Source organism: Leucoraja erinacea, chromosome 27 (assembly GCF_028641065.1).
Source record: "Leucoraja erinacea ecotype New England chromosome 27, Leri_hhj_1, whole genome shotgun sequence".
Classification (NCBI taxonomy): Eukaryota; Metazoa; Chordata; class Chondrichthyes; order Rajiformes; family Rajidae; genus Leucoraja; species Leucoraja erinaceus.
The window spans coordinates 14407949-14425167 of record NC_073403.1 but is presented as its reverse complement, the minus strand read 5'-3'; the positions used below and the strand labels follow the sequence as shown (position 1 = coordinate 14425167).

Below are 17219 nucleotides of genomic sequence, written 5' to 3'. Positions count from 1 at the left end.
CAAGGAGGTGAGGGGAAGGGGTGAATCAAGATCTGGTAGGTGATAGGTGGAACTTGGTGGCAAGAGAGATGATGGGCAGATGGTGCTAGGTAAAAGAGGGGTAGAGTTGGGAGACAGCAGATGTTTTCTCTTCCTCCCCTTTCTGCTTTCCCTGACCCCTGGCATTTTCCCCTGCAACCATAGAATATGCAACCCCTGTACCTTCGCCACCATCCAGGGACCTATGCAGTCCCTCTGGGTCAGGCAAAGATTTGGTGCATCACCTCAACCACGACTACTGCATTCGCTGCTCTGAATATGGCCTTCCTCTACATTAGCAAAACCAAACATGGACCAGGTAACTGCTTTGGAGAGCGCTTTGCACTCTGACCACACCTTTTCCCAATTGGTCTCCTATGTCCTCCCCAAACTAGTTCCATCATCTCCACCTTGTCTGGTTCCACATCAATTTTCTTAAAAGATTTCAGCAACTGTAGTCTCATCTCCATTCGTGATTTTCCAGCCCCAATCTCTTCCCTTCCCCCCCTGGCTCCAACAGACTGCCATTTAACTCTTCACTTGGTTTCACCTATCAGCCGCCAGCCTCTGTCTCACCCATCCCAGTCACCTTTTTACACTTGCCATCTCCCCTCTACACCCTCAATCCTAAGATTTCGGGTTGGGACCCCATATATCTCCACAAGTGCTGCCTGACCCACTCTGATTTCTGTTTGTTTTTTGTTTTGAGGCTTTCTGTTCTTTTCGACAATATTGTTACAAGCCTTTTCCTTTGATCTAATGCTGTCTTTAACTTCTTAGTTCCCGTTAGTTTACGTGACAAACTATTTAAATATTTGCCGTTCCGTGTTGCTGTGTTCATGAGTGTGGTTTTCCATCCACCTTTGGCAAGTTGTGCTTCGTTCTGCCTAGGTTTCCTTTGTTTAGGTTTAGACAATAGGTGCAGGAGTAGGCCATTTGGCCCTTTGAGCCATCATTCAATGTGATCATGGCTGATCATCCCCAATCAGTATTCCATTCCTGCCTTCTCCTCATATCCCCTGACTCCGCTATTTTTAAGAGCCCTATGTAGCTCTCACTTGAAAGCATCCAGAGAACCTGCCTCTTCCACAGACTCACCACTCTCCGTGAGAAAAAGTGTTTCCTCGTCTCTGTTCTATATGGCTTACTCCTTATTCTTAAACTGTGGCGTCTGGTTCTGGACTCCTCCAACATCGGGAACATGTTTCCTGCCTCTAGCGTGTCCAAGCCCTTAACAATCTTATATGTTTCAATGAGATATCTTCTCATCCTTCTAAACTCAAGAGTGTACAAGCCCAGCTGCTCCATTCTCTCAGCATATGACAGTCCCGCCATCCCGGGAATTAACCTTGTAAACCTACGCTGCACTCCCTCAATAGCAAGAATGTCCTTCCTCAAATTAGGGGACCAAAACTGCACACAATACTCCTGGTGTGGTCTCACTAGGGCTCTGTACACTGGATTCAGATTGAACTGCTTTCAATCTTTAAATTTATTTAATCTGTATTATAATCACTCTTCTGTCAGGCCGCCTTATTCCTCATTGCAAAATACAAGTTGTAAAATACACTATTTGCTAGTTCTTCACCAGACTGATACAGGAAATCATACCTTCCATTAATTTCTTGTCCACACTAGTTCTGCTTATTTTGGTTTGACCAGTTGATGCAAACCCTTAATTTGCACAAGGGTTGGTCCTGGAAAATGTTGTAAGCAAAATATAATAAATTATAAAGGCTTTCCCAGTTAGTATAGATGTACAAGTTGTGGTTGGTCCAAAGATACAGAATTTTGGTCAAAATGACCTAATAACATAAATATAAAAGTATCAAATAAAATATTAAAAGCAGAATATTAAATTAAGACAATGCACAGGAAATGAACCCTTTTGAGCCATTCAGGAAGTGAACTATATGTCCCTGTAGTTTTTGACAGCGAGGATGTAGAGAGGATGTTCCTCTTGCAGAACAACCTTGGACAAAAGCTAACTGTTTTATAAAGTGTCCCCCATTCAAAACTGAGATGAGCCCATTTTTATGGAGAATTGAGAATCTGTAAGTCCCAGAAGTTTGCTCCTGCCACCTTTGGGAAAATATTTGAATATTTTAAGATTAGTAGAAGTAGTTACCATAACCGGAGATGAAAAGTGCATTAAATATTCTAATCAAATCAGCCATGGTTTTATTAACAATCGAGGGGCCTACTAATCTGTATGTGAGTGAAGTAGTGGCTGTGCATGTTGAGATTGCAACAGAAGAGGTGAGGATCAGAATTATCACAGGTATTTGGATGATGGTGGTGACTTTAGAGCTTCATGGAATTAATGTGACTTCCTGAGAGGTTGATAAATTAGATTTCAGGAAAGTATCAATAGATACTTTTGATTAAAAAAATACCTTGTACCTTGTAGCAAAGCATTTTCTAACATGCAGCCTCATCTAATGTTGCAATCCTTTCCAATAGCTTTGCAACTATCTACGCAAGGCTCTCCAGGCTAATGTTTTGACCCCAAACATCTCCTTTCCATTTGTCTACATTTCAGCTATTTGACCTGTTGGGTTCCTTCAACAGTTTTTTATTTGCTTCAGATTCCTGCATCTGCTCTCTTCTTTCTCCTTTGAAATCTTAAATCAAACATCCTCCACCTCTCCCACCCACATTCTTAAATTCAGTCAAAGCTCTGATGTGAGGATACTTGCGTCTGCCATGTTTCACAAAGGGACAGAAAATCAAGAGTCTTGGAACACAGACTTTATTTCCAAACTTTTACAGCAACAATGTAAACCAATGATTCAAAGTTACAGCATTGAGCATTCACAGACAAGCAAAGCCACTGAACATTAGCAAAGATGCTGCCATTGGGATTGGATTACCATCTCACACCTCGAAGGGAAAGCTTTAAGAAACAACATATACTATCACAACATCACTTTCATGTTGGCACTGAGCTGTCTGAGCCCAGGGAACGCTACATGGGGAGGAGGAGAAACTTCTCTCGCAAGGAACAGCTTTCCCACTTTCTCAGTCCTTTTCAAGAAACTTGGAACCTAACAACTGAATTCCCTTGAATACCCTTATCTGATCCTTAATGCACATGGAAAGTAAATCCCACACATCACTGCCTAGGAGTTAAGTGGGTCCGAGTCACTCTTGTCCTTGCAGTTCACAGAGTGACTCAGCGGGTTAGATTCTCTCACCTATCATTAAGATCAGGACGTGTTTGTTGTAAAATAATCAGCCCACTGAGTCCTTCCCTCAACTGCACCCACATTCCGTCTCGCCCACTGCCTGCTGATCCAGCCTGCACTGGATCTCCAGGCAACGAGGCAAAGGGCATTTACAAGCTCCAATTTCACTGTTCAGTCATCGACTGTCGGGTGCTGATTGCACGCACCTGGCATTTGGGGCAGGATAAAGGTTGATGTAATGTTGGCCTGTCTGAGAATTGGTGATCAAATCAACGTGACTTCACTGATATATAATTTACTGGCAAATGGGATTTCCTACTTTGGAATCGAGGATTAAAGCCCACAGTCACTACTCAGCTCTGCCTTCAGTGAGATTTTGGCTGATAATTTATCCCAGTCCCATTTGCCTGCTCTGATCCATGTCCCTCTATTCCCTTTGTATCCCAAAACGTATCTCTTGTCTTGAATATATTCTGTGACTAAACCTCCAGGGACAGAGAATTCCAAAATGTATTGTTCCTTGGGTGAAGACATTTGTTCCGGTCTCAGCCCTGAACGGGTGAGTCTTTGTTTTGACACTGAGAACGATGGCCCTGTTCACCCCGGCACGGAGATCGTCTCTGCTGATTAGCCCTGTCTAGCCTCAGAGGAAATTTGCTTGTTTCACTTCTCATTCATCTAAACTCTATAATATATTGGTCCAGTTTGCTCAATCTCTCCCTATAGGTCACTCCCCACATCCCAGGAATCAATCCAGTGAACACTTGCTACATACCGTCACAAGTCCTTCTGTGGTTAGTCACCAGACCTGGTTACAGCAGATGGACAGTCAGATAAAGAGGCTAATTCCAACCTGTGAGTCTTTGGGATGTGGGAGGAAACTGAAGAACCTATGGTAAACCTACATGGTCACAGGGAGAGTGCAAACTCAACACTGACAGCAGGATCAAAGCTGGGTCGCTGGAGCTGTGCATCAACTAGCAGGGCCACTGTACTGCCCAGAGCTAAGGGGACAGTGAGCTCAGTGGAGAGTGTAATCAATGGCCGGCGACTAATTCTCAGTGAAACGGATGGGATGCAAGTGAGCAGGACCATCAGACTGAGGTACATGGACAGATACAGTGTACAGCGGGGTCAACGGAGAGCGGTGTCAGCAGGTTTCACAGGTCAAAGAGCAGAGAATGTGATCTATGGGCAGTGGTATGAATGGAAAGGCCGAAGGGTAGTGAGATCAGTGGACATAGTCAGGTAGAGAGAAATATCAACCAACCACTGGGCAGCAGGATGAAGAATTAATGGAATCAATGGTTTCATCGGGAACAATTGGCAGCAAGAGAACAGAGGGATGTGAATCATTGCAGGATCAGTTCATTCCAAAGAGGAAGGAAGATTCTAAGGAGAGTAAGAGGCGACCGTGGCTGACAAGGGAAGTCAAGGACAGTATAAAAATAAAAGAGAAGTATAACATTGCAAAGATGAGCGGGAAGCCAGAGGATTGGGAAACCTAAAGAGCAACAGAAGATAACTACAGGGAGAACGGGTGAGGTATGAAGGTAAGCTAGCCAAGAATATAACGGAGGATAGTAAAAGTATGTGAAGAGGGAAAAAAAAAAATTATGACCAATGTGGGTCCCTTGAAGACAAATAGGTGAATTTATCTGCTATAATCACAGTGAATGGCAGCGCTGGCTCGAAGGGCTAAATTGGCCTACTCCTGCACCTATTGTCTACTGCATAATTTAGTGATTTTTCTGGACTACATCATTGATCACTGGGCAGGAGATCATTAGAGGTCTGATGATGGCAAGTGAAATGATGGGCAATATGCAGAATGATGAATGGAGATTCACTCTGAACCACAGGAACCCCTACTTTCAGAGTTCAGAGGCCTTGAAGTAGATTGGGGGGGGGATTCAGTGGAAAATATTCTTAACCAAAGAACATTTGGAATATGTAACACGCAGTCTATCCTGGGCTAGCACAGAAATGTAATCAGGAAGCCCCAACACTTCTACTTAGATGTTTAAAGGGATTCACTGCATCATCTTATACTCCTACCAGGTACTGAGTTCTACTAGGTACGAACATCTACTGATGTACTGTAGAGAGTATCCTGACTGGTTGCTTCATGAGACATTCCAACAGACAGGAATGCAAGAGGCTGTAGACAATGGTGGACCTGACTCAGCCCAGCACAGCCCATCAAATCCCTCCTCGCCACTGAACACATTTACATGAGGCATTGCCTCAAGAAGGCAGCATCTATCATCAAGGATCCCAATCATTCAGGCCATGCTCTCTTCTCCCTTCTGCCATTGGGCAGGGAATACTAAGGTCTTAAATTCCACACTGCCAGTTTGAGGAACAGCTACTTTCCTACAACCATTAGGTTCTTGAAGGAGCCTGCATAACCGTACTCATACGTTGACAACGGAGCCCCTTGCCCAATATTGCAGCTAAATTGTTAAAATAATTAAAGTAGAATTGCTAGCAAGTGTAGGAGAGATTCAATTGTAGGGCATCCCCATAATTGCTCTGCTGGGAGCTAGTATCGACACAATGGGCTGAGTGTTCTCAGTCTGTGTTACAGTAAGTAAATGTTCAGCGATATCAACAGACAGAAACATTGAAACCACCAAGCTAAAAAGCAGTGATACATGGTGCAGCACATCCAATGGGATTGAGATCTCTAGAGGAATATCAAAAGGCACCAAGATCAAAATGTAATATGACAAAGAACAATGAGATCTGTGGGCAGTGAGAACACACACAGTGCCGTACCAATGGACAGTGAGGCCATGAGGTGCCAGGATCAAAGGATAGTACTTAGTTTGCTGAAAGTGGAGTCACAGGTAGATAGGGTGGTGATGAAGGCTTTTATCACACTGGCCTTCATCCACGTGCAAATTGAATATAGAATTTGGGGAAGCTATGTTACAATGGCACGACATTAATGAGGCCGCACTTGCGTGTTGTGTTCAGTTTGAGCAACAAGGAGAGTTTGGGCTGGCAAGGATTTGATTCCTTGGAGTGCAAGGGGCTGAGGGGTAATCTTATAGAGATGTATAAGATCATGAGGGAAATAGATAGGGTGAATGCACACAGTGGTTTTCCCAGCATGGGGGGAATCAATAACTAGAAGGCATTTGTTTTGGTGATAGAGGAAAGACAGGAACCTGAGGGACAATGTTTTCACACAGGAGGCACAGAGGTGTATGGAGCGAGCTGCCAGGGGAAGTAGTTGAAGCAGGTAGAGTAACAACATTTAAAAGACATTTGGACAGGGTGCATGGATGGATAGCTTAGAGGGATATGGACCAGTCGTGGACAAATAGGACCAACTTAGATGGGGCACCTTGGTCAGCATGGATGAGTTGGGCAGAAGGACCTATTTCTGTGTTGCGTGACTATAAAAGGCTAATGAGTATCACCATAAATGGGCATTGTGATAGGATAACAACACCGGCGTGCCAGGAGATCAAACAACAGGGGCGATCGAAACAGAGACCATTGAATTGTGAGGCCAATAGATGGTTTCACAATTGATATTAAAACATTGATAGCAATGCGACCAATGAAATTAAAAAATCGTTTATAAATGTTCAGTGATCAATGGTCATTGAAGTCAAAGGATAGTGAGATGAGCAGCAACGCTATCAGTGAACATCGAGAATTATAGACACCCATTGCAGTGGACTGGGGATTAGTGCTAATGCATGGAGCCACTGCGTTGCAATTCCAGTGACCTGGTTCGATCCTGACCTTGGGAGGCATGGTTGGAGTTATTCAAAGAAGCAATGTGTAGGGAGGAACTGCAGAGGTATGCAAGGAACGTTAAAGAAGCAACATGTGTTGTGGGTAAAATAGCATCAGTGGACGTGGCATTGTAAGATTTCAGAAGGCTCTTGTTCAGATGCTGCATCAAAGGTTATTGTGGAAATTAAAAGCTCCTGGCAGAAGTTCAGGAATGAGTGGACAGAGTACTAGAAAAGGGGCCACTAGTCTAAAAGTGAAGTATGTACAAATTATCCCTCTTACAGAATGGCAAATCTCTGGAATTCCTTGCTCCCGATGAAAGTGAAGATGTCAGCCTACCCAACAGTGGTGTGATTTATCCACAATGGGATTCATGAATAATAAGATCCAACAGACAGAGGGATATATGGCCAATCGGGTCTTGCAGCAACAAAATGGACAATGAAACCAAGAGATGGTTGAGTCAATGGATGTTTAGAACAGTGAAATGGTAAGTCAAAAAATAATGAAACAAATCAACAAAGGTGAGTGGGTAGCGAGATCTATCAACAGAAAAAAATGATGGTCATAAGATCAGCACAAATACATCAGAAAATAGGAACAGCAGTTGGCTATTTGGCCCCTCGATTCAATATGATCATGGCTAAACTGCTCCAGGCTGCATTTCCTCTTCTGCGCCAGTTCCCCCGAGTTCACTGGTCTTTCAACATTTATCCACCTCCTCTTTAAATAACCCCAATGATCCAGTCACCAGATCACATAATTCCACAATTCACTGCTCTGTGTGAAGAGAAATTCCTACGGACCTCAGTTTAAATGACCACCCCCAATGGGCAGTTAGAAAATTTGACAGTGGGAGCAATGGACAGCAGGACCATGGGATAGAGGGGCAAGAAGGCACATACGCCATGAAGCAAAGTGGCAAGACAGTGGTAAAGAGCAACTGGCTCATTGACCTGGATTCAATGGTGACCTGCTGTCTGTGGAGTTTGCATGTTCTTCCTGTGATTGGGTGGGTTTCCCTGGATGATTCTGTTTCATCTCACATCCCAAAGGTAGGTTAGTTGGCGACAGTAAAGTACCCTACTTCCAGATAAGTAGTAAAGAAATATCAAATGGGAATGAATAGACTGCAGGAAAATTAGAGGAATAGAATTGATGGGATGCTCTGCTGAGGGTTTGCATGAACCTGGCTGAATGGGTTCCTGTGTTATAATCAATAAATTATACTGAGATACATTAACAGAGAGTTCGCTGGGCAGTGAGTCTAAATGGAAGGGCGGAACAATGAATATTGAGATCAAGGTAGAGTAGTGGGATTGTTTGGGATCAGTGCTGTGAGATCTACCAATCGATCTGTGGCCGATGAGACAACCCACAACTGAGACCAACCAACAACAAGAGAAGATCTATGGAGATCAAGACCAATGAACAGTCAAATTCCTCAGAGGTGTGATAAGTGGATAATGAAATCTATCAACTGAGGCCATTGGAAGGTAAGGCAGTGAATCCAAGTAACAGTGAGACCAGTGAGCATTGAGATTGTTAGTTATCAGTTGGGAAGGTGGGCCAAGGAATGACAAATAGAATTTAACTCCGACAAGTGTCAGGTGGTGCAATTTAGTATATCAAAACAGGGCAGGATTTACACAGTACATGGTAGAGCCTGGAGAGAATTGTAGAACAGAGAGAGTTGGGAGCATTGGTGGATGGTTCCCTGAAAATGGAGAGTCAAGTGGACAGGGTGGTGAAGGTGTTTGGAGTGCTTGCCTTCATTGGGAAGCATATCGAGCACAAAGATTAGGTAATTGTGTTGCAATGCATTGGTGAGACCACACTTGGAGCATTGTGCGCAGTGCTGGTCGCCCAGCTACAGGAAGGATGTCATTAAGTTGGAAAAATATGCACAAGAAATTCATCAGGATGTTAACTGGACTTGTGGGCTCGAATTACAGGGAGAGGCTGGGACTTTTTTTTTAAGTGTGAAGGATGACCTTATTGAGATGCACAAGACCACCAAGGAGCATGAATAAAATTAAAGTTTACAGTATTTTTCCTGGGGGAGAGGTTTCTAAAACTAGGGGGCATAGATGCAAGAGAGAGGAGAGAATTAAGAAGGACCTTAGGAGTAACTTTTTCACTCAGAGGGTTGTCCCTATCCGGGACATGAGCTGCCAGAGGAATCTAAAGAAGTGGTTACAATGATGACTTCCAAGGTATATGGATAGGAAAAGTTTAGAGGGATATGGGCCAAATGCAGGTAAATGGGACTAGTCCAGTATAGCAAATAGGCTGGAATAGACAAGGTGGACAGGAGGGCCTGTTTTTGTGTTGTATAGCTCTAAGAGATATTGAGAACATTAGATAATGAGATCGACAACAAGATCAATGCTTACTGAAGCCAAAGGAGACGCAACACCATTGGTGAGTCAAACCAAAGATATTGGGATTAATCAAATTCAAAATCAAAAGGCAGTGACACCAAAGTCCAGAGAAACTAGACGAAATGAGACCAATGAATGGTGAGACAAGAACGGTTGATTGGACGACAGTGGTCAAGACAGTGGTACCAATTGGGGGAAGGTCCAACAGACAATAAAATCATTTGATAAGGTCACTGCAGGCCACAACTGCACGGAGAAACGAATGGAGACATTCATGGACAACAATAGGATTGGGCATCACCATGGCAACATCCGAGGATGAAGCTTCAGTCCTAAGCGCACCCGAACCACACAGTCATGGATTGTGACCCCACAGGAAATGAAGTGATGATGAGTTCCGTGTGTAGATGCCCTCTACCATGAGTTCCATGTGTAGATGCCCTCTACCATGAGTTCCATGTGTAGATGCCCTCTACCATGAGCTGGCATCCTTCCTGAACTGGAGGACACCAGTCAAACACTGTGTCTTGGAGAAACAAGGAACTGTAGATGTTGGTTTACAAGTAAAGACACAAAGTGCTGGAATAACGCAGTGGGCCGGGCTGCATCTCTGGAGGACATGGATAAGTTCTCCATGGATTTCAGAAGGGTCCCAACCTGAACCCTCACCTGTCCGCGTTCTCCAGAACACTGGTTCTGGTTTTTCTGCAATGTCGTCACACTTTCACTCACCCAATATCAACCCCACTTCAGCAAGAAAAGATGAAATAGCGTAAACCTTTATCCCTGCAGGGCTTGAAAGAGGCAGGCAAAATATTACCATAATGTTCCAGGATAAGGAAAAGTTACAGGGGAAGATGTAGCAATTGAATCTGAGAACGGGCTGAGATCTCCTTCCCCAAATATCTGGTTCCCTGGTCAACCTCTGCTCAGCTTTTTGTAGAAGCAAGTTAAACTTCCAGTGGAAAAGATGATCAGATATTTCCCACAGACTTTCCAAATCTGCCTGAATGATAATGGAGCTAAAATGGTTAAATAGTATAAACAAATCTGTATTCTTGCGGTTTAGAAGATAATGTGGTGACTTAAGTGGAGGTGCTTAAGATGATTATAGGAATTGATAGTAAATTAATTCCTTACTTTGGGGGGTTAGTCTGCACATCTGGGGCTTCTGTAGCCTCCCTTTGATCTGGTATTTTGTTGGTTCACATGCTCGATCAATGGTGTTTTATCATTAATGTCTTATTATTATTAATGTTTAGTGTTTTCTGAGTCATACGTAACTGTCACTATGTCATGTTGTTACTTGTGGGCGGAGCACCAGGGCAAATTCCTTGTATGTGAATTCTTGGCCAATAAACTTACTTACTTACTTATATCTGGAAATGTCTTTTCACACTGATTACAGAACAGACAAATGCCAAGCAATTGCGTGCTGTAAACGATCTAAATGGTGAAACTGGGCTATAGAAGCACAGATGGGTCTTCCCTTATCTGAGGTTCAGGGCTGACTGGGGTCAGTGATGGAGCTGGATCCTCAGACAGCCACACCCCCAGCCCTGGGAGATTCACAACTTCCCAATCCGAGCGAATGACATTAAGCCAGAGAATGCCGCCTCAAGAGGTCATCTGAGTACATCTCTTGGGGGTGGCCACGCTGACTGGCCAAACATGCATGCAGGCTCAATATTATTTCTGTACACTTGCTAATAAGGGATATCGGGGCAATATTCAATAATCGGGGCAATACTCTACTGGACTGTATGTAACAAAAAAAAATCACTGTGCACTTCACACAATAAAGCACCATAGACTCATTGACCGCTGACTGTTAGCAGTCGAGTCAGCGGGTATACTGAGCTATGGACTCTGCATAAGGGGCAGGATGTATGTGACCAGACAGGACCATCTCATGCTACAGGATGAATCAGATAATCTACTGAGTTATCTGAGAGAGAACATAGACACAGGAAGATCTCCTGCCTCCCTTTTAGTTGCTTTAACATTCAGTGAAATCACAGTTAATCAGACTTTAGCTACAACTCTTTGCCTTGATTCTCTCACCATTCATATCCTTGACTGGAAAATCTCAGACCAAATCAGTTCCCTCAGCCTCCCCTGGGGGTTAGAAACATAGAAACATAGAAAATAGGTGCAGGAGTAGGCCATTCAGCCCTTCGAGCCTGCACCGCCATTCAATATGATCATGGCTGATCATCCAACTCGGTATCCTGTACCTGCCTTCTCTCCATACCCCCTGATCCCTATAGCCACAATCTTGCAGTCATCACTGTGCGTGGATGGGTTTCCCACCACCTCTAAAGAGCTTGGCTCTATCCTCATTATGATGCCCTACACTCTGATGGAACAGTTTCTATCTATTCTTTGAATTATCTGAGAAACATTGGGTCAGATCACTTGATCATCTACACTGCAGGAGTAGAGGTTTTGCCTTTGCGGGCGGGGCTTCTAATTCAACCATTTTACCTTCAGTACCATTCGGGTGAACAAGCGCTGCGATCCAACGAGGCCCTCTCACCTCACTGTGTCACAGTGTGGGAACAGAACCGACTCTGATCAGAGGTTGTGTCACTTCCGGGAGCTTCTACCAGGTGGGTTTCAGGCCCTTGAGAAAAAGGCCACCATTTCCCTTGAAAAGATTTAGATTTTTTTTTTTGTACCATTCATTACATTTCAGCCATTTCTGTATCTTAGCAACTAATCTCTAAATAAAGGGACAAGCTACTTCTAACATCCCAGACTTCTCAAAAAGCATAAATAATGCAGATCAAGAATGAACACACAAAAGACAACAAAGCACCACTGTCTGTAACTGGTGAGAGATGCAGGCAAACCCAGAGGTGGTGTATGCAAGATCAGACGCCAGCTTCGTTTAGACAGGCGCAAACTTCAAACTTGCTTGAAAACAACAGTCACAAGCCCTGCTTGGCCAGAGAGGCCGAGACCTGGTCAGCGAGTGTGGCGAGCTGTGGAGACTCCATCATGTTGATGCTGCCAGTGGAGGACATGTTGCTGAGTCGGCAAGGGGAGCCCTCGTTGGAAGGGGTCGGGGATACGTAGACGATTTCAGCACCGTGATCTGTGCGGGCTTTAGCTGACTCGCGGAAAGACAGCTTGTGAGTTTCAATCTGGAGACAAGAGAAACAAGAGGATCTGAGCGCGACCACAAATAACGGAGAATCAATCCATACTCAGCAAAGGAATTAGGTACTTCGAGAAAGGACACAAAATGCCGGAGTAACCCAAGGGGTCAGGAGAACATGGGTAGGGGACGTTTTGTGTTGGGACCCTCCTTCAGTCTGACCTGAAACATCATCTATCCATGTTGTCCAGAGATGCTGCCTGATTCGCTGAGTTACTCCAGCACTTTGTGTCTTTTTTTTTGTAAACCAGCATCTGCAGTTCTTTGTGTCTCCTAAGTACTTTGAGAGGTTGATAATGGCACAAATCAACTGCCTCCTGTAATCGGCAATTGTCCTCGTATCTTCCGTCTCTCTGCCTCTTTCAAAGATGTACGCCTAACGCTACCTCCAGCACCTTGTCTTTACTCTGGACTCTCACTCTCGCCACCCTCGATCTCTGTCATCTCCGCCTGGTTCTCTTATTAGCTCCTACCTGAAAACTAGAAAATTAAAGCCAGGGTAGGCCTTTCAGCTCTTTGAGCCTGACTGACTCACCACTCAGTGTGAACTTGGTTCATCCTCTATCTCAATATCACATTAATGCTTGCTTCCCATACCTTTGATGCCCTCTGTGCCTGGAGACTTCATCTACTCTGAGTGCTGGTCAAGAAGTCCATACATTCACTCAATTCCCTTCTTAGTGTCTTATCAGTGTCCTTAAACTGGGGCCTCTGGTTTTAGGCCTACTGGAAAGCATCCTCAAGCATGTCGATGGCGCAGCGGTAGATTAGCTGCCTTAAAGCGCCAGAGATCCTGGCTCGATCCTGACTACGGGTGCTGTCTGTACGGAGTTTGTTCATTCTCCCGTGAGTTTTCACCAGGTGCTCCAATTTCATCCCACACTCCAAAGACATATAGATTTGTAGGGTAACTGGCTATAGTAAGTTGTAAAATTGTACTAGTGTGTGTAGATCTGTGTACACGGTGGTCGCTGGTTGGTGCCGTGTCGGTGGGCAGGAGGGCCTGTTTTCACGCTGTATTTCTAAAGTCTAAAGTGTCGAGCTCTGTCAGAACTAAGCTTTGATTAGGTCCTCTCTCCTTCTAAACACTAGCGGTGGACCAGGGCTGGTCAACTATAACCTCCCGTCATTAGACCTTCCTGGTTCAATGGGGAATATCTGAATGAACATTTGCTTTCTGATAAGATTGCATCTCGTGGGCTCCTGCTCTCGTGAAACTTTCACCCTGAGTTGGCGTGTCCTTCTCACCTTCTTGGCGCCCCCTCCTGGTGTGTGGGTGATGTTGTCCATCGAACCAATCTTGGACTGGGCTTTGTCTTTGAAGTCCATTTTCTGTGATTTGATCTCGATATTACCGCCACCTGTTGGGGAGGAAATTCGTCGATTTACCAATTGCTTTGTCAGCTCAATTTAATTCTGCTCCCTCCACTGTCTTCACCCTCTCACAGACATTGTCTTATCATGTCCCTCATGGCTGTATTCCCACCAAGATGTGTCTCTGATGCTCTCTCTCTTCTCTCTGTAAGATGTACCAGCATCTTTTGTCTCATCCCCTTATCTTATCTTACCCCCACAGTCTTTATCTTTCCTTGCAAGTTGTGTCTTTATTTCTGCTCACTCTAAAGGCTGTACACGATAGATCCATGGTCTTTAACATTCTCCAAGATATCTGCTCTGACTCATTGTAAGGTGCCTCCTCTTCCTCTCAGATACATCTCTGGGTTACTTTCCTACTCCTCCCCCCTCTATGGCTGTCTGCGCCTTTATTTCAGTGTCTCTCAGAGGGCTCTGTCTCTCTCATACAAGATGCATCTGTGAGTTCACACTACTTGCAAGATGTTTGCCCTTTCTCTCCTCATGAACTGTTGCTCACATTTTTTGTTTTGACCCACCGGCTTACTCCAACACTCTCTTTTTCACCCTCTGACAAATATATCTGTGCTCTCTTTCTCGTCTCTAATACTACTTGTCTCTGCCCTTCATAGGTGATGTGTCTCTCACGTCTTTCTATGATGTGAGATTCAGTGTTATACAACACGGAAACAGGCCCTTGGGCCCAAATCACCATGCCAGTCAAGATGCTTACCTAAGCTAATCTCATTTGCCTGCATGTTGCCCATGACCCTCTAAACCTTACCTATGCAGGGCAGCATAGGGTGGCATGGTAGCTCAGCAATAGAGTGGCTGCCTTACAGTGCCAGAGACTCGGGTTCGATCCTGACAATGGGTGATGTCTGTAGGGAGCATGTACGTTCTCCCCGCGACCACATGGGTATTCTCCAGGTGCTCCGGTTTCCTCCCACACTCCAAAGAAAGGTTTGTAGGTTAATTCGCTTTGGTAAACATTGTAAATTGTCCTTAATGTGTAAGATTGTGCTGGTGTAGGAGGATCGCTGGTTTATGTGGACTCAGTGGGCCGAAGGTTCTGTATCTCTAAACTAAATTAAACTATCTATGTACCCGCCTGAATGTTTTTAAGCATGTATCTGCTGCTCCCTCTGTTCATTCTGCTTATGTTCCTCCAGTCTGCTCTTTGCCCCTCACTCTCAAAGATGTACCTGGCTTGTGATGGATATTATCTTTAGATCCACATTTTGAGGAGATGTGACTCAGATCAATCTTCTTGCTCGTTATTTGTACCTGAATTGTTCAAACAAGAGGAAAAGTTGGTAATTAGAGGTGTAGATGGGAACGGTTTTGCAATGAAACAGTGGGACACAGGAGCGATATACACCAGACAAAGAACAGACATCACAAAGTGGAACCAAAAGGAATCTCGCCTCAAGTCAACTGGGTATCAACTGGGTACAGATGAGAGTGAAGCCGGAGTCCTGGGGCTGGGACAGAAGGCATGTCAGGAGAGATAAAGGGGGAATTCCTGCAGAGCAGAAACAAGGAATCTCCAACAAAAGAGGGCTCCCAATATATTAGACATGGGGGGCGCCCAGCAACTGGGAAAGAGGGAAGGGGCCCGGCATCCGATAATTGGGGTCTCCCACCGACTGGGATACAGGGGTAGGGACACAATGTCTGGGAGACTTGTGATAATGTAGGAATCTTACACTCTGTTAAAAGAGGGATTTCCAATTGATATGAAAGAAGGAATCTCACACAGAGGAACATAAATCACAAGGAGAATCCGGCTTGCTTTTGGAAAGGGGGAAGCTCGCACTGTGAGGCAGAGGACGTCTGAAATACTGGGGGAGAGCAGAATCTCACACCTTAAAAAAAAGAATGAAACGAGGAGGGAATGTCTCACACGGTGTCAATTGGGGAACTCTCCGTGTATGAGGAGCATCCGAAAATCAGAGATTAAAAGGACATTTCACACACTTGGGGAAAGAGTGGGAATGGGAATGTCCCACAGTGGGACAGAGAGAGAATCTCACCCTGTGGAACAAAGATGAATCCTAACTTGGGGACAAGGTGGGAATCTCTGGCATTTCAAGGTTACAAGAAAATTAAGCACTGGGACAATGTGCGTATCCCACATTCCGGAATACACAGGGACACAGAGGATAAGAAGGGAATTTCATCCACTAGTACAAGGAGGGAATGTCACACAATCAGGAATGTGACGGAGTGGAAACTTGCACGCAGGGACAAAGAGGGAAATTCCAGAAGTCAGGATAACGGGAGATCATTTTCCGGCTCCCTCCAGCCTGCTCCATCAGTCTGAAGAAGGGTCCCGACCAAAAATGTCACCTTTCAATTGTCTCCATTGATGCTGCCTCAACCATTGAGTTCCTCCAGCACTTTGTTTTTTTTGTGAAGGAACATCAAGGTCTGTCCAATGCAGGATCACATGTAATTTTACTGAATGGGATTCCTTGATGCTGAGGCACAGACGGAATCCAAGACAGTCAAAGGAACCTCTACCACTGGGACCAGCTGTAGGTCAGTGCTGTCAGTGCAGGGATGTTATTGTCTGCTGGGAGACTACACTTGCTCAGGGATGTGGGTGAACTCGCACAGGTAGAATATGTGACATTCTAACAGAAGTTTGTGCAGTGGGAACACAGTGAATATCTCACATGCCACACACCCACACAAGAAGGAGAATCTCATACACTCTGTCACAGGGGGAACAATACGCAATGGGCGCTGGATGGAATGTCACACTTTGGGAGACTCAGGTGAGTCTCACTGTCTCCTGCACTCTTACGTACGTTTCCACCTCCTGGCATATATCGGATCTTGTCCTTGGAGCCGCACTTTGCCTGCACGGTGCTGTAATCTTCCTTCTTGTGGACGATTTGCACCTGCACAAAATTCCATTGAGAAACAAGCAACACAAGCATTACTGGATTACTCAAGGCCATCAACAAGCAGCGCTGGAGACAGCTGGTGGAAGCCACACGCAGAGGGTAAAGTCCCAATTGGATCCAAGCCCTGGATGGAAGTTAAACCCAGAAACCCTTGTTCCAAGCAGGGAGGGGTGGGATATTACAAACTGATTCCAAGCATAATGAAGAAGTTTGCATTTGATTACTAAACGGGTACTTTATATCTGTTTTCACCAAGGAGAAGGACAAAATAATGCAGACACACGATCGACAATGTGGTCATCGGTGGCCAGTGTGGGAATCATCAGTTGTGTTCGACACACAGGCTACGCTTGCAACCCCAGAAATCTTGGTATCATCTGCAAACTTACTAACCAATCCATTTCCATTTCCATCCAACTCCATCCATGTACAGTATATATAT

At 44.7% G+C, this 17219-nt stretch overlaps 1 protein-coding gene across 4 annotated transcripts in view; it reads right to left on the bottom strand.

Moving 5' to 3' along the window:
- Window positions 1-2754: 2754 nt before the first annotated feature.
- The window catches only part of maptb (microtubule-associated protein tau b), a 52374-nt gene continuing 37909 nt past the window's right edge, over window positions 2755-17219 (bottom strand). For all 4 annotated transcript variants that reach the window (XM_055657115.1, XM_055657114.1, XM_055657117.1 and 1 more), the window contains 4 exons: window positions 16679-16771; window positions 15068-15149; window positions 13758-13870; window positions 2755-12495 (listed from right to left, as the gene is read on the bottom strand). In XM_055657115.1, the coding sequence (XP_055513090.1) occupies window positions 12280-12495; window positions 13758-13870; window positions 15068-15149; window positions 16679-16771 (504 nt within the window). In that variant the 3' untranslated portion in view covers window positions 2755-12279. The remainder of the gene's footprint in view (window positions 12496-13757; window positions 13871-15067; window positions 15150-16678; window positions 16772-17219) is intronic.